At 41.2% G+C, this 25,254-nt stretch overlaps 1 protein-coding gene across 3 annotated transcripts in view; it reads right to left on the bottom strand.

Moving 5' to 3' along the window:
• Positions 1 to 1,800: 1,800 nt before the first annotated feature.
• The window catches only part of LOC306943926 (extended synaptotagmin-2-B-like), a gene marked incomplete at its 3' end in the record, with an annotated part of 74,120 nt that continues 50,666 nt past the window's right edge, over positions 1,801 to 25,254 (bottom strand). Inside the window, exons 9-24 of one of the 3 annotated variants that reach the window (XM_079530464.1) lie at positions 23,299 to 23,419; positions 20,981 to 21,157; positions 20,481 to 20,563; positions 19,499 to 19,547; positions 19,039 to 19,128; positions 18,246 to 18,341; positions 13,143 to 13,205; positions 11,677 to 11,751; positions 10,924 to 11,010; positions 9,604 to 9,753; positions 8,592 to 9,067; positions 7,273 to 7,371; positions 6,711 to 6,842; positions 6,098 to 6,203; positions 5,003 to 5,052; positions 1,801 to 4,401 (exon numbers count right to left, since the gene is read on the bottom strand). In XM_079530464.1, the coding sequence (XP_079386590.1) occupies positions 4,356 to 4,401; positions 5,003 to 5,052; positions 6,098 to 6,203; positions 6,711 to 6,842; positions 7,273 to 7,371; positions 8,592 to 9,067; positions 9,604 to 9,753; positions 10,924 to 11,010; positions 11,677 to 11,751; positions 13,143 to 13,205; positions 18,246 to 18,341; positions 19,039 to 19,128; positions 19,499 to 19,547; positions 20,481 to 20,563; positions 20,981 to 21,157; positions 23,299 to 23,419 (1,900 nt within the window). Of the gene's footprint in view, positions 4,402 to 4,998; positions 5,053 to 6,097; positions 6,204 to 6,710; positions 6,843 to 7,272; positions 7,372 to 8,591; positions 9,068 to 9,603; positions 9,754 to 10,923; positions 11,011 to 11,676; positions 11,752 to 13,142; positions 13,206 to 18,245; positions 18,342 to 19,038; positions 19,129 to 19,498; positions 19,548 to 20,480; positions 20,564 to 20,980; positions 21,158 to 23,298; positions 23,420 to 25,254 lie in introns of those variants that run through there. The other 2 variants (XM_079530465.1, XM_079530466.1) reach the window with 2 other exon arrangements.

The following is a 25,254-nucleotide window of genomic DNA, read 5'->3' as shown; positions in this document are numbered from 1 at the left end:
AGATTGCATACTGTAGGTGTCTGAATCTTGATCGCAATCTTTTTTCGATTAATTGTGCAGCGCACTACATGAGGCTACTTGGCTATCACAAGAATGTCTTGAAAAGAGAACATTGGGGAAGGCCTGCTGTGGGCCCAGTTATCAGCTGATGCAGAATACAAGAAATTAATCATTCAAACATACTAGCTTGAATTTATTTAGCGCTTCTCTCTGGCATTAGACCCCACAGACAGGCAAATACTGCTGCATAATAATGACATTAATAGTGGGTGTTATTGTAGGTGTGTTTCATTTGGGTGTTTCTGCGTGTCAGCATGAAGTTACACACTTAAAACACACCCTCTATTAATGTCATTTTCAGCTGTGTTTAATATGTCAAAATGAATGCCGTGAAAGGGGTTTATTCTTAGATACTGTATATATATATATACGTAGATCACCACTCCTCTTCAATCATTTACATAGTATGGTGGAGAAATAAAGTAAATTGAGGGGGATTGCATGACTCATCTTCAGCTGGATTTTAATAACCCAGGGCAAACCAGTTTTCCTTTTTTCTGGTATTTTTTAGGATGTCTACTTTAGTAAAGGAAACGGAGGGCAGAGAGAGGGGGTGGACATGCAACACACAGTTCTCCAGATAGAATCCAATCAGAAATGTTGCAGTTACTATATATATATATATATGGCTGACTCACAATTTAACCATTTAGCAGACGCTCTTAATCCAGAGCGATTTACAGTGAACAAGAACACATGGTATGCATCAAATACATAAAAAATAGTCATAGTAAGCTAAGAACCTAACAAATCCTTCTAACAGTAGAATATCTGTACAATGAGTATACACTAGAGTGCTGTGTGTACACATTGCTATCTAAATGACATAAATTGATGTGTGCTACGGGCTAAGATGGTGTCTGAAGAGATGGGTTTTCAGACTACGGCGGAAGATTGGGAGTGAGTCTGCAGTTCTGATTGCAATGGAAAGTTCATTCCATAGTTTTGGAGCCAGAAGGGAAAAAGAGTCTGGGACGTGTGGAGCGTTGTCCCAGCGTTTTTAGTGAATGTTCTGCCAGCTTCCCTGTGTTGGCTGATCGGAGTGCACGGTGGGGTTTTATAGGGTCCGATGCCATACCTTTGGATGCTTTGAAGACCAGCATCAGTTTTGTACTACCAACCGGGAGCCAATGGAGGGACTCACTGTTCACTCAGCCCATGGTGTTTCCACTGACTAAGTGACGTTAGAGGCCCTCCCCTCTTTCAATTTAGTAGGTCTACAAAATCCTGAGTATTAGTTTAAGTGTGATTGTGTATTGACTTGGTCATTATCTCCAGTGTGTTTCTTCATGTCAGGGTCACCTGGGTATAGTGGGCGACATCACAAGCCAGGATATGAGTCCTCTCCTCTTCCTCCAGCTCTCCCTATCCACCTTTCAGAAGTGCAGCTCTGGTTGTGTGCCTCTTGAGCTGGTCTACATCAGGTCCGAGGTCGAGGCAGGCAGCAAGCTCAGGTCAAGAGGGATGCAGATCAGTGGAGAAATAATACAATATATAATAATATATACGTTGTACGTACGTGTTTAATAAATGATGCATCCAAAGCACTTTACAATGTGCACTGTACAATGTGCACCAATGGCATTTCACAACTTGCAAGTCTTGCATTGTTCCCAACTTGCATCTGACCAGATTTCCATAAGCATGTATGGAAAGCGCCGATCCAACCCATATGCCCTATAGGGCATAAAAGGGACAAAAGCTGGTATTAAAAAAAGAAGTTTGTAAAAAACTAAAAGGTACAGCTTGATGCTGCTTGTCCAGCAAAAGCTCTTTAATTGTTTAAAAGACATTGAAGGAGACATTTTCAAATCATAGCGTTCTGCATTTTGTTTCAGCATTCTTTTTAAATATCTGGGTCATGTGAATTTAAGGCACAAAGATAAATTAAGTTCAACAGAGAAGACAAACCGTACATGAGGACATATTTGAACTCCAGACATGATTTTTCTTTCCATTGGCTTTTGCATATTGTTACATTTATAAAAAAATAAAAATAAAGAATAACACAATAACAAAACAGACATTGCTACCCACAGTCAGACAGCAGGACGTATATACTCAAACGGAAGTACTCAAACTGAGAAACAGACTAGTGGACTGTTTAACCATTTAAGACCCTACATAATTTGTGTGACAAACAGAATAGCAGATCTACAAGCCTGCAAGACGTCAACAAGTAACGCATTATGAGCTTGTAGATCTATATAGATAAAGTGTGAATATGTTCGGCTATAATGACATGCCCAAAATAGGGACAGCATGTTGGAAGTGGTTAAAGTCCTCTTTTCCTTATCGACACATTGCGAGCTTGTAGATCTCAGTGTTGTTTTTGGCAGCAAATTTTGATTTTAGTTTTAGTCATAGTCTCTTGAATAGTTTTCATTTAGTTTTAGCCACATTTTAGTCACCTGGAATGTCTTAGTGTTAGTCTAGTTTTAGTCGACTAAATATCATAGGATTTTAGTCGACTAAATCTACAGTTGATTTAGTCGACTAAAATGTATTTTGGCTGGCCTTGATGTGACTGTTTTTACACTTGCTAAAAATAGCCGATCTACAAGCTCGCGACGCGTTGTGAGCTTGTAGATCGGCTATTTTCAGCATGCAACCAATTGTAAAATGACTTATACTAGATCTCTTGTCCGCTAGTCCCTTCCTAACATTTTAGTCTAGTTTTTATTTGTTGACGAAATTGTCAGTATATTTAGTCTTAGGTTTAGTCATCATAGCGTAGTTTTTATTTAGTTTCCATTTAGTTTTCGTCAGTGGAAAAAGGTAGTCGACGAACATTTTTCGTCTTAGTTTTAGTCGACGAAAACAACACTGGTAGATCTGCTATTTTTAGTGTGGGATAGCATCGTACGACTAAGTTTAAAATCAGGCTTTAGTCATGACCTGTGATCTTTACCACACACCAAAAGCTGTTAGTGTCGTGTTGACATGTTTAGGACAGAACAGACTCTGCTGAACAATGGCACGATGTACACAATATAAAATACTTTAATGATAAACTGATGTTAATCAACTCTGAGTAAACTAGTGAATGTACTTTTAAACTGAAGCAGCTCTCTTCGTTTCATACCGATATGTGCGTTTACATTACAAATGTGACAAATGTGAATCCCTTTCAAAATCAAACTCTGGGACTTTGCGTTTGTTTCCATACGTTTCTTTTTCTTCTGGAAAGTATAGCGTTGAATAAGCAGTGATGTGTAATATGATGTACAGGACAGATAAGCGCACGAGGAATTAAGACTGGCTTTTAACGAACTGTCAACCGCCCGTTCATGACGATAGTGGTGGAGTTTCAATTTCAACTCGATTTCAAGTTGATTGAAAATGTGGACGACGTGCAGATTGGGACCAACAAACTGATTTTTGTCCAAGAACGCACAATCAAACAACAATTAAAACAACAAAGACATAGAACAAAGATGTGCAAACATTCATACATTTTTGGTTTTAAAAAAGAAAAGAAAAAGGGAAGCCCCGCCCCATACGAGTGATAAAATGAAATATGCGTCTCTTTGGTGACAGACATTTTTCTCCTTTTCAAACCTGTCCACAGTCCTGCTTCAACATTGGAAATTGTATGAATCATGTTCATAAAAAAAGACAAAACAAGCAAAACAAACATGTCTTTCATGTCCTTTCTAATCCATACCATCTTGCCAATGTACAAATTCATCAAGAATTATATATATAAAAAAATTACAAATATCCATATTGTTTTTGTTGACCAAACACCTCCCTCTTCTTGTTTCTAGAATAAACCCTCCCGCCTATCTCTTCTCATTATACATATTTACAAGGCTGTCGTTTCTTCCAGTCGGTCAAGACAGAAAACTGCACCTTAAAAACAAGAGCAAGAAAAATAGTATTCTCTCTACGGCTCTTAATTTGAGCCTCTACAAATAGTATGTATGTTGCACTTTAAATACTTTTACTTCATCTGTATACACATATACTGCATACTCACGCACATAGAGTACACAATCGTCTTAATTAGCATGTGTAAGCTCTAGAGTAGATGTTACGGTGCATGTGTGAATATTATATCTAATATACTTTATATTATACTCCCTTTACTCTATCAAACTATCATTCCTTAAAGGGGATTGTGACTGGTGATTATTAGTAACACTCTGGAAGGTTATTATTTCCATTGTACAGTAGATTCCGATGGCACCGTGTGGAGAAGCAGCAGTCACTAATGTAGTTTCTCTCCAGACAGGACGGGGAGAAGTATTGAAGTGATGAAGATGAGGAATTCATCTCTGGATTGGGTTCCCCTATAGTTGGTGAGGCTTGGAAATGCCATCCTCACTCAGGTCATACCTGGAGGACAAAGATACAGGGATTACAGGCGTATTGTAATGTAACTACAACTATCTTTCTCACAAAAAAAAAAGAAAAATATTTTTTTTTGTAAATGAACGAGCAAGAAATCTATTTTTTTGTTAGAACTGACATTGTCTTATAATATGGTTGTAGTGATGAATTGCTGCAGAAAATAGAATTGTCCTGATTTGAAGGTCTGCTGTGGTCAGGGTGCTGTGCTGTCATGGGGCATGTACTGTTTGACGGATGTTTTGTTTGTTGTGTTTTGTTTCGTCTCTGTATCCGTCTCTGCTTTTCATTTTCAATTCTTATTGATCCTGTATTTCATGTATGTTTCAGTTTGTCTTGTTTCTTTTGTTGTTTTTTCTTTGGGGTCTATTTTGAACTTTGTATATGTGGGTTTACTAGAGGAAGCTGTCATTGCCATTATTTAGACCCCTGATTTGAATGCTTCTGTAAAAAAAACAATAAACAAAGTTGTAAAAAGATTTTAAAAAAAATGAATTGTCCCATTGAATATTTCTATGACAATACCCGAGTATCCACATACAGCTCTCGTGTGTCCATCATGAGGTTGTGAGCCTCGTTGCAGACTTACCATTGAGTCCAGCCCTTGGAGATCTCATCACTGGTCAGGTCCACCAACACCTGATGGAGAGATACAGAACATGAAGGAAATACCAGGAGACATGTTTATCAATAGAGGATTCATAGATATAGCAGTGGTTCTCAAAGTGGGGTCCAGGCACCATACAGGTCTGTACCTGTAACTCTAAAACTGCACACATGGAACCAAATGGACCCAATTTGTACACCGTCAGTTATGGGGTCTTTGAAATTAAAACGTTTGAGAGCCACTGATGGTGGATTGGTGAGATGTACAGGAGAAACTAGAAAAAATGCCCCTCGGGGCACAGGTCTCCACCAGGATAATAGCATGTGTGATGTTTGGAGTAATATAAACTCATATTTAAAGTAAGTCTTATTTTTGCAATAATCTGTTGTCTGGGGGTTGTATAAAAATAAACATATAACACGCAACAGTGAATTCATAATGTTTAGTAATGCGCATACAAAGTTGTAACCGGATCGGTGCAGTTATAGCCGGTGAAAACACGAGTTGCCCAACTTGGCCTGTTATAGCGCCACCATGAGGCGGAGTTGATTTTTTTCAAGTGGCATTTCTTCCTCTGCCTAGTGGGAATGTGAATGCATAAGAGAGATCGACGCACGCACGCACGCACGCACGCACGCACGCACACACGCACACACGCACACACGCACACACGCACACACACACACACACACACACACACACACACACACACACACACACTTCAATGTTCATTGCAACGAGGAGGTGATTAGTTTTAGTCTTTTTGTTGTCATTGTATCGCTTTGATTAAGTTAATGGCCTTCTGGTATCGTCGCATTATTAATAGTAGTCTATTTGAGAATGGCGAGGAAGCCTATAGCCGAGATACCTGGTCCAATTCCTCATGGGGGCCCTGGCCCCCCGGCCCCCACAGACTCTACGTCACTGCACACACACACACACACACACACACCTCTCTCCCCATGCCTTTGGCTGGTGGAGAAAGATAATGACGCTGAAAAGATAATAAAAACGATAATAAAAAATAAGCTGGAGAAGGGAGATGAAAAGGTCAGAGGTCAGAGGTCAGGTCTGTACCTTTCCCAGAAGTCCTTTGTGTTTGGAAAGCAGACCTCCTCCATTTTTCACCGCCACATCCAGAGTTCTCCTGTGGAGCTCCACTATTGATACACTGAACTCAAATCTGATGGAGAGAGAATGAATGATCAATAGACGGTGGACAACAGACAAACTAATCTCTCAAAAACAAATTTCCGAGCTGTGCTACTGAATCTGTCGGCAGGGGCATTCAGAATGTGTATACATTGTAGTTAGTGGGAATGAAAACATAGGCGCCCCACCGGAAGAGGAGGGCTGAAGGGCAGGTACCAAATGGGCCAACATGCTGTTATCCACATTCTATTGGGCGCCGCCCCGGGAGGCAAATTCAAATGGAAACAAACAGCAAAGGGCACTGTTTTCCCTTTGTTGGCTGATGGGTTCCCAGATTGCAGACAAACAAACGGAGTGCCTTTACATGCACACTAACGCACTGGTTATTCTGGTTATTAACGACCCTCATGACAGACCAACAAATGAAATAAGATGCAGGGGGACAAGAGCGTTACATGATAAAAGTCAACCTGAGGGCATTTATCAAACGCTACATTGACTCACATGTGTAAACCAAAGCAGTTTACAATTAACTCACATCTGGTCGTAAACAGGGTTAAGTGTCTTCTTGTGAGTGTGAGTTTTTCTCCTTCCAGACCGCCGTTTGTCAGGCAGGAGATAGACGCGCACGTAAGGGTCTGAGCCATGGTCTGTGAATGCTATGAGGTTCCTGTGGATGGGAAGGTGAAAGGACATCATTTTGATTAAAATGGTATAGCCTCTACTGTGCAAAGTGGATTATTTGTAACGGGTATAGTAAGATTACATGACAACTGTAATAGAGAATAGAGTAGAATATAATATTATAAAATATAAGTTACCTATCATATTCCTGTATACAGTTATTCTATTGTGAGGGCATGTGAACATCCGACATAAAACTCATTCTAAAGGGCACTGGAAAATGTCTAGCCATAAAAACGTGTAAACCTGCCTAGTTATACAACTACATGATTATCATTCAGGATAAAAACTGTCTAACTTGCCCTGTTTACACCAAACCTTCTGTTTAGTATTTTTTCTTTTAACTAAGTTTAACTAAGTTTAAGTAAATGACATTTTCCCCTAAAGTGAAAAGAGCTCTTCCTGTTGCGTCGTACCTGCAGGCGTGCACCACTACTATCAGCTTGTTCCTCTGGGGGCTGTGTCTCACCGTCAGTTGGACCTCTCCCAGAGGGAAGTAACTGGGTCCTGAACCACTGGGAGAGAGAGAGAGACAGAATTTAAAGGAGCATTCAGTGATTTGGAAAAACCCCGGTCCGCCCCGGTAACAAGAGCACATGCACGCACTACAGTGGGGGGGGGGGAACGAGCAACAGGCCAACAGCACGCACACCAAGGCCCGCCCCCGCTCGATCATGATTGGCGGAAGGCCCCGCTCTATCCTGATTGGATGAAGGCTGTGTCACCTAGCCAAAAACGAAACCTAAGGTTTTTTTTGACCCCAGGGGTGAACAGGGGACAGGGATGAACTCCCTATATGGTCAGTACAGTCTATAGTAGAGAGGATTATCACAACAAAACAAAAAAAGAAATGATATTTGAATTAAGTGAAATCACTGAATATACCTTTAATTGGACTGACTAAAACATCCAGATACAATACAAAGAGCAGGGTACATTTCTTTCTTCCAGAGATGACCATGGTTGTTTTCCTGAATAAACGTGTACCTAAACCCCAAACCACGTGCATTATTTATTAATTATATAAACTTATTATTTCCTGCCTTGATCTCCTTACACCCCCACCCCTCTCTTCTTCCCTTTCTTGTTTCTCTTGAAAAAAATGACATGATGGGAACTATGCACAAAAACTGTAATTTCACCAACTTTTTATTTAATTGTATAACTCAGTGGTGTTTCCAGGAATTACATTTTGGGCAGGCAAGATGTGTTAATTGTCGTCTCCCCGCGCATAATCGTAGCCCTAAAGGTTTTCAAAGAGATACACCTGCCAGACGAGAAGGATACAAAGGCTGAAAGGCACGCATTTACGTTCCAATGGGTGATTGAGGGTCGCGCTCTACCGCAACGGCCAATCAGCTGTCCACTAATAGCTCTCAGGTCTTGTTTTTGTCCTCTCTTTTTTTCTCATCTTATGGATTTTGGCCAGGCAGAAAATGGATTTGGCCTCGCCTTATTGTAGATACGCCTCTGGTATAACTGTGATGTGACAATAAAGTTGATTCTGAATTACTTTGGCAATTTAGCCATGCCATTAGTGGGGAAAATGCACTGTAACCCCACTTCAGTATGTAAAGAGCCGGATGTAGATCAGAGGAGGACCCCCTATTGTGTGGTTATTTTCTAATCGCTGACTTGCTCCCAGTGCATTCATTGTCCCTCACATTATGTCCAGCTCATTGTACATTATACCATGCATATGTGTTTGTTCTGCTTAGGGCCACGCCCTCCTTACTTCTGCAGCTGCCGTAGCCTCTGCTGGAGCTCCTGTGTGGCGTAGGGGTTGGATATGTCTGAGGCGATGCTGGGCGTGGGCTCCTTACCCATCATACCTCCTCCTCCGGACAGGTACTGCTGGGAGCCCGAGATAGCCAGGTTGGACATGCTCCTCCCTGCTTCACCCAAACCTCCACTCCCCCCTCCTCCTCCTCCGGCACTCGGCCCGTCGCTCAGGCCTCCGAGGGAGCTGGAGACCTCCTGAGACTCCCCTGCTCCTGGAGGGTGGTGGTTGTTGAGGAGGTCCTGGGCGGAGGCCGACGAGGAGCGGGGCGGATGGGAGGAGAGAGGCGGGGGATGGGGGGGCTCGGAGGGGACAGAGGGACGGGGCGCGGGGGTGGAATTGGAGCTGGCCGAGCTCGTCTTGCGAACCTGCACAGATGAGGGGGCGGCGTCTGCTGCCGAGGACGTGTCCTTGTCCTGAACACACAACACCTGCGAGAAGGCAGACCAAGGTGGAGGGTTAAGGTCATTGTTCAAACCTTTATTTACCGTTTTAACTCGGTATTCGTCAAACCTGTACATTGTTTGCTGAGCTCTCATGCCATTTTTCAGCATTGTCCTGTTTCCCATGTAAAGAATGGCCTCAGCCTTCTCTTGTCGGACAGTGAGCAACGGTCACCCCAGTTCAGAAAGAGCAGAAAGCTACATTTATTATTACCCCTATTGTCCCGAATATAAGATGACTATAATGATGATTATAAGACGACCCCCATTTTTCAAGACTCATTTGTGGAAAAATAACATTGAATGTCAAATAATCTAGTCCCCCATTAGAATACGACCCCATTTTTTTTAGGATATTTCCATTGGAGAAAAAAAAAGGAGTCTTATATTCAGGCCAATACGGTAATTTACTATCAGTTGTGAGTTTATACCATGCTTTAATCAAGTTTTTCAAAAAACTACATCTACAGTATCGAATGGTTCAAATAAAACAAGCACAGGTTGTCAACTTCAGTGCATTTCACCTTAAGCGCCATCTTCATCTTGAGAGTACAGCCGGGTCCAGAGTTCTTGAGAGGGAAGCGCTGAGTGAGAGTCATGGCCTCTGCCTCCAGCAGACGAGTCAGAGGCACAGTCAGCTTCCCCAGAGAGCACTCGTGCTTTTCATCCTTCACCTGAGAGACGTTACAAAACACTCGGTCATTCTCCTCAACAAAGTTCACAACCGAGCATATTCCACTCAACTCAACAAAAGAAAGGGGAGAGAAATAGAGAAAGAGACTAAAAGCGGGTCAGAAAATGACCCATTTGCTCTTATGCCACAGTCCCATGAGCACCCCCTAAGTGACGTTTCCCATTGGCATCTGACACAATCACACAATGGCCATTTTGCTCTTATGGTTCATTCAGCGGACAAACAGACAATAGTGTGTTTAGATGGATGGTGCTTAACCCATTCTGGACAGGAGCCCATTTAGGGGTTCTTGTTGCTATGTACAGTAAATAGCCACATACTTTTAATATATATATTTGTTATTTGTTATTTTTATTTTTTAGAAAACTTAGGTCAGTTTTTAGAAGGCGTTTTTAGAATCGGCCTCAGTCCTAAATGGGTAAATGTTTAATTACTGTCATGTGCAATTAATCTAACTAGAAAGTTTGCACCGCTGTCCACGATGCAAAGATCAAGATATACAATTTCCACCTGATCATGCCATTTAGATTTTGACCAGACAGCAGACTGATCATTCACACACTCATTCATAACTCCAGACAGCAGACTAGTGATCATTCACACACTCATTCATAACTCCAGACAGCAGACTGATCATTCACACACTCATTCATAACTCCAGACAGCAGACTGATCATTCACACACTCATTCATAACTCCAGACAGCAGACTGATCATTCACACTCTCATTCACAACACCGCATCGGTGCTTAGTTTATACTCCATCATAGGATAGAGTGCATGGCGAAAATAGCAGATCCACAAGCATACAACGCATTGTGATTCGCCATCTTTGGTGTGACGACTCCACTGTATGATGGTATTAACCCATTTTGACCTGAGATCAGATTCTATAAATGTCTTCTACATCCTGACAGTTTGCTGAAAAAGCTATGTTTCTATGTCAGTGGTACTTCGATTTTTCAAAAATAGCAGACCTACAAGCTCGTAGCGCGCCACTCGGTGGCGCGCTATGAGCTTGTAGATCTGCTATTTTTCAATAGCTAAAGCATAACATAATGCTAACACCAAAAGGGGATCCTGCCCAAAATGGGTTAAAATCAGACTTCAGAGCAGATAAAAAGATAATAAAATCAGATGGGTGTCACACCTCGACCTCCAGCTCCTGGCTTTTAGGGTTGTGGATAAGGAAGGTGAAAGCTTCTTCCCAAACCGGTTCATTGGTCTTGTATCTGGTCTGATGGATGAAAAGAAAAAGACAGCGTAGTAGCAGGTTAGTGCTAGTTAGTCAGCACTGTTATTCATATGATAGTGTAGGGGTGGGACGATATGGGTTCCTCACGATACGATATATATCGCGATATTAGGCCCTCGATAACGATAATATCACGATATTTGCGATATATCGATATATTGTATGAAATTTCATCAACGATATATCACGATATCTGCAACTACAAAATACTTGGAACTGAAAAAATGCAGCATTTTGTATTCCCACAAAGCTGTTTGGAGACTTTGGACAAATCACCATCCAGTAATTCAGTACTTCTGGTTGCTGTGGAATCTGAGTGGGATTTGCTTTATTTTAGCTGTCATTTCCTCCTTTTCTAAACATGTTGTTCATCACTTCATTATGAACAACATTTCAAATTTCTAAAAAAAAAAAAAGAAAAAAGAAAAAAGAAAATTCGATATCGATAATTATGTTAATAATCAATATCGATTATTTATCGCGGGAGGACGTATCGATATATATCGCCATATCGATATTTCAGCACACCCCTAATATTGTGCGGTATCTGACGTACAAGATGTATATACTGTGTATATGTACCAGCTTTTGGTTAGCAGCCTTAATGTGTTTTGTAGAACGACTGGTTTGGTTTGATGTTGGTCTTACCTTGCTCTCAAAGGATTTGTGTCCAACCGTGAACTGGACAAATGGACTGGGGTCGCTGCTCACTTTTTTACCAGACTACAGAAAAGCAATAGCAAAATAAAACAAATGAGCGATGAGACTTAGTCACTATAACTTCCCCCTGTGGGATCAATACAGGCACGTAGAGGGCAACACCTTTCTAAACCTGATGTTGTAATTGAAAACCGTCATAGAAGCTATATACAGTACGTCTCTTTGATAAAAAGAGACTTACTGCTTGATAATAATGACACTTAGTATTGTATTTACCTACAATATCTTACCTACTGGTAGGCCATTGAAAACTCTAACGTTATCTTCTATGCTATAATAAAAACGTATATATAATATATGCAATATACCTACAACGACATCTCACATTTGAGTACTAAATGGTAAAATGTCATTTATAAGAAAAACATATAATTACAGAGAAAAGTCATTGAAGGGGAAAACTAGAGCTCTAAACACCAGACACCAGAAATCATTTCAGATTTGAAGAAAAGTTAAGTATTCAACGGACTGATTGGCTTAGTGGATGATTAGCTTACTAGAAAACAACATTATTTACAAGAGCTTGTTAAATGATTTAGTTTGTGAGTTGATTAATGATATTTCACAACAGTGGTCAGTAACTGGAGTCAACTGGCAAGACATTTTGAATGCAGCATGGCCTCTGTGGGGACAATTTCCTGAAACTAGAATACGAGTCCAAATACATAACCCTAGTCTGAATGATCTAAATCTGACAATGATAATCTAATCATTGCATTTGGTCTCTCCTTGAAGATAGCTGAAGCCTACAATCTGGAATTATCTCAATCTGCACTGGGTATGTGTGCACATGTGTGCAACTAATGCGTACACATTGTCAGTATGTGTACGTGATTGGAGTGCATGCATGTACTGTATACAGTTGGGTGCCACCGATACTGTCCCTTATCATTTGACCCATTTAGGCCTGACCTCAAAATTTTACAAAATCCTTCTAAATCCTCCAGTTTTCTGAAATAAATATTTTCACGATTTCTCAAAAATAGCAGACCTACAAGCTCGTAGCGCGCCACTCGGTGGCGCGCTATGAGCTTGTAGATCTGCTATTTTTCAATAGCTAAATTATAACAATGTTTAAAACACCATATGGGGTTCCCGCCCCAAAATGGGTTAACTGTCCTTTTGCGCAGATCACGCAAACCTCAGCAAAAAGAAAAGGACAATATCGATGGCCTCCAACTGTACATGCATGTAGATGTGTGTGGTTTATATCTAGGTACTGTACAATGTACACATGCATAAACGGCAACACGCGTGCATACAGAATGAATCGGGTATGGCTGTGCCTGTAGTTATGCATGTGAGCATTCTCTCTCCCTGTCTATCTTTCTGTCTGTCTATCTGTATCTGTCTGTATCTTAAAGGTTAAGTGTGCTCTGTTGATGTCATGTTACCTTGATGGCTTTACTGACTGAGGCCTTCTTCAGCCCCTCAGAGTTGAACTCTAACGGATTGCGCTTTGATTTCCCCAGTGACACGGTAGGAAGAGAAGCAACACACACACAAGCACGCACACAGACACAAACGCACCACTCGGGTTATTAGGGAGTGGAGACGGGACATGCAAGATGAAGGACAAGGAAGAAGGTTATTGATGATTGACACACCACCACCACCACCACCACCACCACCACCACCACCACCAAACATAAGGTGAGACAGACGGTAAGACAACATGGATGATCACATGGTTAATGCATTTAAACATTTAAACATGGAGCCAAGATCACAACACAAAGTCATTGGTTAGAACCAATACGAATGGACCGTATTGCAGAGCAGAGGGGGAAGAACGGACATGATATTCATGAAATGATTAGCTGACAATACAAATGTTTTATTAGTGCTGAATCCACCTCTGTACAATTCAGTCTGCTTTAAGCACTTTGAAACCATGGCAACAAATATGGACAATTTGTATTGTTTTTAACCACTTAAACCCTCTAGACTTAGTTAACTGGACCCTTGGGACGTGTTTTCTTATTTACACCAAATCCCTTTGCCTAAAACCGCCGATTTACAAGCTCACAACACATCACGTTGCGACGCGCTGAGCTTGTAGATCGCCTATTTTTGGCTAATGTTCTCCCCAGAATATGGATGCTCGGGTTCAAGTGGTTAAACGGCTTTCAAAATGTACTGATAGACTGGAGTAAAATACACTTCAGATGCAATTATTCAAAATGGGTGCCTTCAAATGATCTGATCTATGCCTTACATCCCTGAGGTCATCACTGATCTAATGAAAGGCTTCTGTTCCATTAGTCTAATGCATGACAGATCAGTGATTTCTCAGGGATGGAGGGCTACATGTAAAATGAATAAATTTTGGTTTCCTAACCCCTTTGATCACCATTACTCTTGTGTGACAACAACACGCAGTGAGTGCATAATGTTTAATGGACAGTACAAGACACGTTGGTTTAGCATCATATTAAAGGACCACTTCACCACTTTTCAACGCATCTTCATATAATTGGTCCTCACTAATGTAAATAAAAATAAAATAGTACCACAATTTTTTTCTACTCGGTATGTGTCTCATAGGAGGGCTGGGGGCAGTTCAGAAACCCGTCCACCAGTGACATCATCGTTACGCAGATTCTTGTTTAAAACAAGATTTGAAACAAATATTTAGATTTTTATTATCGCGAGAATGATGGCTTCCATTATCGCATTGCAACTTTTCAGGAATAGAAAGCCTGCAGTTTCTATTAGCTTGGATTCCCTGTTGATGTCACTGGTGGATGGGTTTCTGAAGTGCCCACAGCTCTCCCATGAGACACAGACTGAGTAGGAAAAATGGTGGCATTTTATCATGAACATTAATGAGGACCAATTATATGAAGATAGATTGAAAAGTGGTCAAGTGGTCCTTTAAATGATTTGCACACATAAGAGGTAAAACTGCTTGCAATATTCTTGTCACATAGTGAAGGTAATCAAAACTATTTTGTCATTAGGTCAACCAAATTAAACTCTGGCATCCTTGATGCTATATGTTTCCGAGCATATAGATCAGCAATAAAATAATCACACAACTAAGTATATAGGACTTAATAGTTAAGCCTATGTCCTCAGAATCCCCATATTAGCCATGGAGATTGGATCATACGTTTGCTGCCCCCTGGTGGTACAATTATACTCAAAATTGTGTGGCATTTGACACATGTTACTATGAATCAGTTAACAACCAAGCACATCATTATGTGTTGGAACTTGGCAGTGGTATTAATTGAAACTGTTCGTGTTACATTACTGATATATAGGTTATAACATACTTAACTGTCTTTTTGTGAATATGTTATTAACCTAGGTTGTTGAAAAGTCACACAAACATGTGTTGTCATGCACACTACACAATATTTATTGAGAGTGTAAAGGGGCGTAGCCATGGAGATCCGAGGGGTACACCCATCCATGAGGGGGAAAACAAGTAGGATGGAGGGATGGCAATCCACTAATAATTCATCCTCCCCGGACTCCATAATACCATCAAAATACAATCTAATGTGCTCCCATATTCATTTATTTTCCTTCCTTTCCTTTCTTTAAAGAAAATAGATATCGGACGTTGCTACAGTAGTTCATCTTACTACAATGTCGCACACAAGTAGCAAGAATAGCTGTTCTACAAGCTCGTAGCGAGATCATGCCAATGAGCTTGTACATCTGCATTCTTTTTTAAAGTGAAAGTGGTTAAGTGTGTCTGTGATGTGGGCATAATAAATATCGAACCAATGAAAAGTGGGAGAGAAAACAGGAGCTTGTGACTAATAACTACATTGGATCAATTGGAACACAGGTTATTATTATGAATTATTATTATTATTTTTCAAATGTTTTGTTTTTGGACAGGTTTCCAACAGACAGTGACGATGGCTGAGGTTCATTGAACGGCTGTTGCTAGAGTGTCCTGTAAGATGACAGGCAAAAACTAAAAGAACTTTCAAATGAGACAAGAACTGATCTGATGCAGCTTTGATCAGTGGCAGTAATACAGTGGTGGTTTGCTTTAACTAGAGTCTTCTAACTAGAAGCCCTGCACATTTGGTCCTACTTCTCACTTTGTTAACTTTGTTGTAATTGCTGAGATACTGTACAATATAGGCAATTTGATTAAAGTTCAAACAATTTGCACAATTAATGACATGGTAGTAATTCAAGCATGTGCACAAGGTTAAAGTCTTCATGCACACGCACACACACGATAATAAAAAACAACAACCTCACACTGTGACATTAAGGCCAATTCATTCTTTGTCACATGACCCTTTCGTCAAATATCGCTCGACAAAAATGGCATAAATTAGACGGCCTATTTGAAACACACACATTAATTAAAAACCTGCAAGCAGACAAACAGCCAGTGGACTCACAAAGAGGCTCCTATAGAGAGAAGCAGTGTTCTCACAGAACACCAGCCCAGCCGCACGCCTCTCTTTGAGGAAACCAGAGCCCAAGTTCCCCTCGAACACACTCTTCACAGGAGGAAGAGGAGGAGGAGGAGGAAGAGGAAGCGGAAGCGGAGAGGAGAAGCAAAGAAGAAGAAAAAGAGGCTGAAAAGAGGCAAGTCAGGCTTCTGCTATGGAATCATCAATCTGCTATGGAATCATGAAATACATATTAACATGAGAAAGCCTGGTAGTTTAAAACTGGCGTATTTCAATGACAGTTAGTCATTGAACATACCATTAATATTATTATTTGTTTAACTTAAGTTAATTAACTCATATATTAAGGGAAACTAAAGCTTATCCTATAATGGGTGTGTGAATGGGAGCATGGCAAGGGTGTCTGAATAGGAGCTGAATGTTTATGCTTCAAACACTTTTAACATTCAAAGGATATGGCCTTTAGTCCCAACATTTCCTGCATGTTTACGATGAGATGGATAAAGCAGCAAAGTAAGGAAGAAAGTAAAGTATAAAGATAGCAAAGAGACCAAGGAGATTGTAGGCTAGCACACAACAGTCTAACGCCGGGGCTCCACCGGACACGTTGCGTCTCCGCTAGCACACAACAGTCTAACGCCAGGGCTCCACCAGACGCGTTGCGTTGCGTCTGCGTCGCGTCAAAAAACGCACCGGTTCAATTTTAATGCACGCGTCGCGTCTCCGTCAACGCGGGCAGTGGAGCCACCCTTCATTGATTAAAAAGGGAACATTCCCTGACGGTGACGGAGACGCGACGCTGACGCGCCCGGTGGAGCCCGGCCGTAACGCCGGGGCTCCACCGGACACGTTGCGTCTCCGTCGCGTGCGTCAAAAAACGAACCGGGGCAATTTTAATGCAGTCACGCAACGCAACGTGGGCAGTGGAGCCACCCTTCATTGATTAAAAAGGGAACATTCCCTGACGGTGACGGAGACGCGACGCTGACGCGCCCGGTGGAGCCACGGTGTTACACCTGCAACAATATCAAATACAATGTTTTCTTTTCCATTTTGAAATAAAAATTTCTAGTTTAAAATAAATACATAATAAAGGCTTGAATAGGCCTATATAGGAGGGCTGTGTCTGATCAAGTGAACATAGAAGGAAAAAGTCCTTATGCACACCTACTGTACGAGGGACAGGTGCGTCGGATAAATTAACTGGAAGAGTAGAAAAAAACTGGAATCCAGCACACTGTCTTCACTTACAGAATCTTATTTAAATAGCCTGAATAAAGTCTGACCGACCAAAACGTTGCTGCTGCTTATATAAAATTCTGTAAGTGAAGACAGTGTGCGGGATTCCTGATCAGATGAATATCAAATACGTACTTAAATATAGGATCAAGCAACTTAAAAACTGTCTGGAGTATCACACAAGAGCAGAGTTGACATTAGAATGATTCCAGTAGTGTTTAAAGTGAAATACCCATTCAAATAAAACTACGCAGCTTACAGCCAGAACACTGTATTAAACCTAATGTAGTGTGCAGATACTGTAACAATCACAAGTACAGGTACGTATTAAGCCCTTAAACCCTAGCGCCCCTATTCTGGGGTGAACATTCAGCGAGAATAGCATATCTACAAGAGATTTAGTGTTGAGAGAAAAAAGTAGCAGACCTAGCTACACAGATACAGTAAAGGGTTTTTAAGTGGTTAAATACAATGTAGTGTAGCAGCTGACAGCCACAAATGTGTAAAAAAAAAAGGAAAAAAATCCAGTTACACCTGATATGTTCTTTATAACAAACAAGAACAAGACATATTTGCAATTTATATTTGGCTGGGTTCTGTGTGTAAGGCATAACAATGAGTAGCCAAGAAATAAATACAAATAAAATAAAATATATATACAAAAAAAAAGATGTTTAGTGTATTACATAATATGCAATACATGACTTCATAACAATGAAAGGGAATTTTCCAGTTTTAATTTCCCATCGACTTGCTCTAAATGTATAGAAAACGTATTCATCACCATGAAATCAATCCCGTCATCTCCCTGGACATTACTACTACCAGTGCATCTCAGGAGGAGTTTCTATCGGTCTGACTTACCGGCAGGTTGCGAGCAGAGTCCAGAAACACGACCAGCAGAGCTGAGGACAGACCATCGTTGGCGTGACCCCTCTCTGCCTTGATGCTGGTCATTGTCTGTGGAGAGACAGCAGCTGGACGTTACTGCAACTTCACCGCTCAATGGGCTCTATGCACACAGAATGACTCCTCCTACTTCCAGGCAGCTTCCCTACTTCCTTCGCAGGTGTTACCGTAATAGTAATTCATTAAGGCTCCGTTCCATTTAGTGTGGAGTAGTAGAGTTTATTTATTTATTTTGGTCATTATTTTGGTCATTAAAAAGATTAATACAGTGCCTGTTTTGTGTTTCTTTTTGCAAAAAGAAACATTGACCAAAAAGGTGTAGGCTGAGTGGTTCTCAAACTCAAGGACCCCCATAACTCTGAGTGTACGATGCATTGTGTGCTTGTAGATCTGCTATTTTCACTACTTCTTAAATGTTTATTAAAAATGTATGGAGATTATACATTTTCTGATTTAATTTATGAAATACTTTTGAAAAATGTTGGAATGGATTTTAATTGATGAAAGGTTTGTCTAAACCACACACACGCTCAATTAATTTGACCATGTATAGTAGCAGCATAGCGGGCGTTTTGTCCGAAGCCGTTCTCAGTATGATAATAATTGATCACGCTGAGGAAGGCTATGGCCTGAAATGTTCAGCGTAATTTAAGAGTGCCTGTAAGGACTTTCTGTGAGCGCTGGTGTTTTTTGTTTACTGGATTCTGTCACCACTGAACGCCAAGGGAACTAAAACTGACAGTCTTACCTGGTCTAATCTCTCTGGAGTGGACAGCAGAGACAGCCACTCCAGTTTGAGATGTAGCTTTCCTGTTGCAACTTCATCCATCACAAACCACTGGGCAAAGAAAACAACAATGGTTAACCATAACTCATACAGCCTTTCAAAAGAACTCACCCAGCCCATAAGTTAATATGTGACAGATTCATTATTAGATAAAGTGAGATATGAGCAGAGACAGGCAGGCAGACAAATATACTGATAGGCTGATATAATGTAGACACACAATCAAAATCAAAATAATGATACAATACAAAAACAAGCAATAAAACAATGCAATCCTATCGTTAAAAACTAAGGGATAGTGAGGGAATTGTTCTTCATGGTAAATTATCCCCATCTGCATCCCATTATAGACAATATAATTTAAAAGAAACCCCATCTAAAATGCAAATGACTGAGAAACAAAATAAAGTCTGCAGAATACCTCTTCAACCTTCTGTTCCTTCTGCAGCTCAGCCATGTCAATCACCAGACTGCAATCAAGTCACAAACACAAAATCAATACTGTATGTTTTTGAAAGCAGGTCGAAGCAAATAATCACCTGCTAATTCAAGAGGTGTCAGATAGAAATGGTTTGGAAATGTTATGGAAAAATTAGAAAAGTGCGCTCAAGCCGGGTTGCCTACCCAGGGCCCGCAAACTTTGGAATGCAGTCATAGCCAATTGGAATGGAATCTGACAAATCTGCTGTAATCTGCTGATGTTGCGGGGTCCCCCGGGGACCCCCACAGGCCCACACGGTAACTCTATCCTTTCTCGACCGTTTCGGACACGGGGCGGCTAGCCGGAACCGGCCCGGCCCCCTGGGCGTGTTCCTGGGGGTCTGGATGTTGCGGGGTCCCCCCAGGGACCCCCACACGGTACAGTTGCACCGCTCACTTCACACAGGTGTGATTTATTTTTAACTCTGGTGACTTGAAAAGTTCAGCACCTATTGTATAATTACACTTTTTCCTTCACTTTCAAAGGTAATTCTCCAAAGTAATCAACTAGTAGGCTGGTCAAACAGGTCCCACAGCACTGACAAGCAGTGGATGGATAGAGAGTTCAACCATGGTGTGGCTTTTATTTGCAAAGTGTAAATCCACCGTTTCTACTTCAAATAGACTTTTTCTTGACTTGGGGCACCCTGGCGCATATTAGCCTCGTTCTCAGCCATACTCATCAACGAAGAGAAAAGCCTGGTCACGACCAGTCTGGAGGTTTTACATTCCACTTCAGGCAGTCAGCATTAGATCATATTTCCAATTACAGGAACTGCTTAGGTAAAACTAATCCCATCGAAATAAGGTTCATGTGCATATTGAGAGAGGGAGAGAGAGAGAGAGAGAGAGGGGTACATCAAGTATAGTATTGGTCATACTCCTGTGAGCTGATTGTACAGATTAAAAGTACAGTGCAGTACCGTCCCAGGAAGTCATCTTTATCGGTGTCTTCGTCAAACAGTTCTATCTCCAGCATCTTTCCTGTGTGGTCGTACACTAGAGCCTGACGGAGGAAAAAAAGTTAACTTATAACGGAAAAGCCATTCATAAGGATGTCAGTTATGTGATAAAGCCATGCATAACAGGGAAGGTTGAGAATGGGAAATTGTTATTAAAATCATACATAAACAAACATGTGTGGAGGAAATACAGTATCTGCTAAATGTATTTTAGACTTATTTGTTTGCATGTTTTTGAACAGTTTCATTTATTTTTCGAAATACCACCAAAACAACACCATCTACCAAACACAAATGTCTGAACCTTTTGTGTTATGCTCAAATTAAAAAAACGCAAATATATTGGTTAGACAAACAGACTGACAGAGACATAACGCGTATAGATTTTTAGCATCATATAACATTTCACATCATTTCCTAACCCGTTCCTAACGCATACAGTAGAGCAGGTGTGTGCTTACCTCGTACACTTCGTTCCATTTAGGGTTGACGGTCTCATGGATGACTTTACTCTGGAAGAGCTGGGTTCCCAGCTGAATGACTCCATACGGGTCTGACTTGCCTTTGATCAGCCCTCCCAGGAACCGGTCCTTACCCAGTAGGTCCTGGGCCTCCATGAAGTGGATCCGCAACACACCCTGAGAGAACCAGCCCAGAACAGTGAGATGGCCAGTGTTGATTTTGTCGACTAAAACTATGACGAAGAATGGTCGTCGACTTTTTTGATTGATTGATTGAAAATTGTATTAACAGTTTGCAGAATTACAGTACATTTCAAGCACAAACTCAATACAAAGGCTGTTAACTGTGAGTGGACGACCCAATTAAGCATTACACTTGTTTACAACAGGGTCCACCATGTTCAATTCATCAAAACATTTAGAGACGTACAAATAGACACTTCTATATAGACAAAGAACAGAAGAGGAATTCATCATAATGGAGGTAAAAAGGGGGGGGGGGGGGGGATTCAGATTTTACGGGGGCCAGTTTCGAATTGCAGCCATCCGTAGGTGCCCTTTGAGAGCGGTTTTGAAGGAGTCAAGGGATTCGCATGTCTTAATGACTACCAGACCAAAATGTTAGGGAGGGACTAGTGTACAAGAAAAATAAAAGATCAGTCATTTTACGTTTGGTTGCGCTCTGGAAATAGCAGATCTACAAGCTCACAATGCGTCGCAGCTATTTTCAGAGCACAACCAAGAGTAAAATCAGGCATTACAACGCCATCAAGGCCTGCCAAAACACATTTTAGTCGACAAAATCAACTGTAGATTTAGTCGACTAAAATCCTGTGACCTTTAGTCGACTAAAACTAGACTAACACTAAACATTTCAGATAACTAAAATGTGACTAAAACTTAAAAGTTTTGTTCTAATCTATGACTAAACTAAAATAAAAATTTGCTGTCAAAATCACTGTGGTGGATTGTAGTGAATCGATGACAAATATTTGGAGGTTTGAGGAGGACAATTTGAAGGAAGGTGTTCGTTTAAATACGGACCAATGATACCCAATATGCTATTTAATACATCCATATTTAGTGATACTTATCAAAAATTGGGTAATAAAATACAATATGCCTATCAACATAGTCTCTCCCCGTTAATCAAGTCATAAAAATAAATATACCTAATGGTGTTTTTAATCTCGATGTGTCGTTTAACGGTTAAACGACACAATATTATGGCTATATTTCTAACTGGACTGTCCAAAAGAGATTGGCAGCCAGTGCAGGGATGCTAGGATGGTGGAAATATGGCTCCAGTCCAATATTCCAATATATAGGTTTTTTTTAAATTAGAATTAACTGCACCTTTTATAGAAAGACATCTATAAAGTTCAAGTTATATTGTTGTCATTACTCTCATCTGGACTGAACATACTACATACAGTTGGGTGCCACCGATATTGTCCCTTATCATTTGACCCATTTAGGCCTGACCTCAACATTTAAAAAAATCCTTCTAAATCCTCCAGTTTTCTGAAATAAATATTTTCACGATTTTTCAAAAATAGCAGACCTACAAGCTCGCTATGAGCTTGTAGATCTGCTATTTTTCAATAGCTAAATTATAACATAATAAAACACCAAAAGGGGTTCCCGCCCAAAATGGGTTAACTGTCGTTTTGCGCAGATCACGCAAACCTCAGCAAAAAGAAAAGGACAATATCGATGGCCTCCAACTGTATAACATAACATTGTTTCAGATTCTTTCAAATACCAGGTATGGAGTGCATGGTATTCAATACCAGGTATGGAGTGCATGGTATCATACCAGGTATGGAGTGCATGGTATCATACCAGGTATGGAGTGCATGGTATTCAATACCAGGTATGGAGTGCATGGTATTCAGATACCAGGTATGGAGTGCATGGTATTCCGAGTGTTTTGAATAGTTTCTCTCAAGACGTGTGCGTGACCACACACGTTTGCCAATTTCAAGTATGTGTTTCTGTACTTTTTGTTTGTTGTGTACACGTTCAACAATGTGTTTGCTTGTGTGTGTGTGTGTGTGTGTGTGTGTGTGTGTGTGTGTGTGTGTGTGTGGTAACAATACAGCTCAATGTAGCTCACAACAACATATCACGGATGCAATGTGCCGTCAGCCATTATTTATCATTTGCTGCCACAAATGTCACTTAAGGTCACCTGACTTTAGGTCAGTGAATGTGTGTGTGTGTGTGTGTGTGTGTGTGTGTGTGTGTGTGTGTGTGTGTGTGTGTGTGTGTGTGTGTGTGTGTGTGCGTGCGTGTGTGCTTGCGTAGTTGTGTACCTTGGGCATGGGGAAGCGTAGCTGGGCCAGCTGTGCTTCTCCCACAAGAGGAATGGTGATTCTGTTTGGAAGAACCAGGTAACTGTAGATGATGTCCTGGATGATGTTGTCACACAGGCCACTGAGAGAGAGAGAGAGAGAGAGAGAGAGAGAGAGAGAGAGAGAGAGAGAGAGAGAGAGAGAGAGAGAGAGAGAGAGAGAGAGAGAGAGAAAGGTGGTCAGAGGGAAAGGTGGTCAGAGGGAGGTGAATGGGGAGGAAAAATAGAGAGCATATAGAAATTAATTTGACCCAGATGAGAGAAGATGCTGACCATACACAACTCCTACAATGTAAAACAAGTTTCTAGTTTGCAGTAACATGCTTCTCTGAAGAAAATGCCATCAGTTTCTGTCTTACTGTTCCACTCGGTACTCAGCATCTACACATTTTTCTTGTCGAAATAATTGATAGCGGTTTATTTTATAGGGAACCAGCTTTTTGGCTCTGCGCTCAACCCAGTCGACCATACGATACTGCTAGACAGCCAAACAAATCTCCATAGGCAAAAACTACACATCTATCATGGAGTTCCCCAAGGTTAAAATCTCGGAACACTTCAACCCTATGACACCCCCCCACCCATGGTAAATTGTAAATGGTAAATGGTGCATTTATATAGCGCCTTTATCCAAGGCGCTTTACAGTGCATTACATTCACCCATTCACACACCAATTGCGGCGGAAGCCATGCAAGGTACCAACCAGCACATCGGGAGCAATTTGGGGTTCAGTGTCTTGCCCAAGGACACTTCGACATGTAGACACTAGACAGGAGGAGCCGGGATTCAAACCGCCGACCCATGGATCATTGGACGACCTGCTCTACCTCCTGAGCCACAGTTGTCCTATATACATTTATACAGTACTTTCAGATTTTAACTCAATAAACCCAGTCAAACACTGTAATAAACTGTTGGATAAGAATGTTGACCCCAGCATGCCACCATATCTAAAGCTTCCTGTGGAGAAAGTGAAGCACTCAGGCTCTCACGTCGCCTCCAGTGTTGTGACATCTCACCCTAACCCCCCTCCCCCCTCCCCCTCCACAAACCACTTGTGAAGCCATCACAACAGCTCTGTCAACACCCTTAAATAGGCAGACAACACAACCGTAATAGCCTAGGACTCGAGCAACAATAACATAGCCCAAGCAGTCACTTGATGCCTTGACAATAATCAACACATCACCAAAACATTTTGTTGTGGTGATCATCATTTTATGGTTATAAACTTATAATTCATATTAATCAAGGTGTCATAGCCAGTATGGCTCCCGCTTTAAATATTTTATGTTTGGTACTACCAAGGCCTTGCGATCAAAATCAATACAAGCTCACAACAACGCTAACAGCTTGTTGATCGCCAGCCCTACAGGTACTGTAGGTACTACATGCCATCCTCTTAATCCATTGAGACCTGGAACGCATCCATGTCACGTTAGCGTTTAACCATATTAACCATTAAAAGACACTGTATGCAGCTGGCCATGTCCATCTGCCCACAGTCTGGCACTGGCACATGACACACACACACAAGCACGCACGCACACACACACACACGCACGCACGCACGCACACACACACATTCACAGACACACTGAAGACACAAACAGGCATCATGTTTCAGCATGTGTAAATACACGCAGACACGTGTCCCCACTTTGAAACACACACTGGTCCACATCGCACGAGAACTTTAATAGCATGCATAGCATAGACATATAGACAAGACTGTATAGACAAGACTGCATAATGATGTAAATCTGCACTTGTAACTTGCGACTCAAGTGAGAACAGAACACGTTTGCTTTGCACGCATGCACAGGCATGGTGCACCTTCCACACTTGAACGAATACCAACAACAACACAGTCAAACATCAATCCCCCAACGTGGGCATGCATGCACGCACGCACGC

Source organism: Electrona antarctica (assembly GCF_951216825.1).
Source record: "Electrona antarctica genome assembly, chromosome: 19".
Taxonomy (NCBI): domain Eukaryota; kingdom Metazoa; phylum Chordata; class Actinopteri; order Myctophiformes; family Myctophidae; genus Electrona; species Electrona antarctica.
This window is presented reverse-complemented; position numbering and strand designations above follow the sequence as displayed.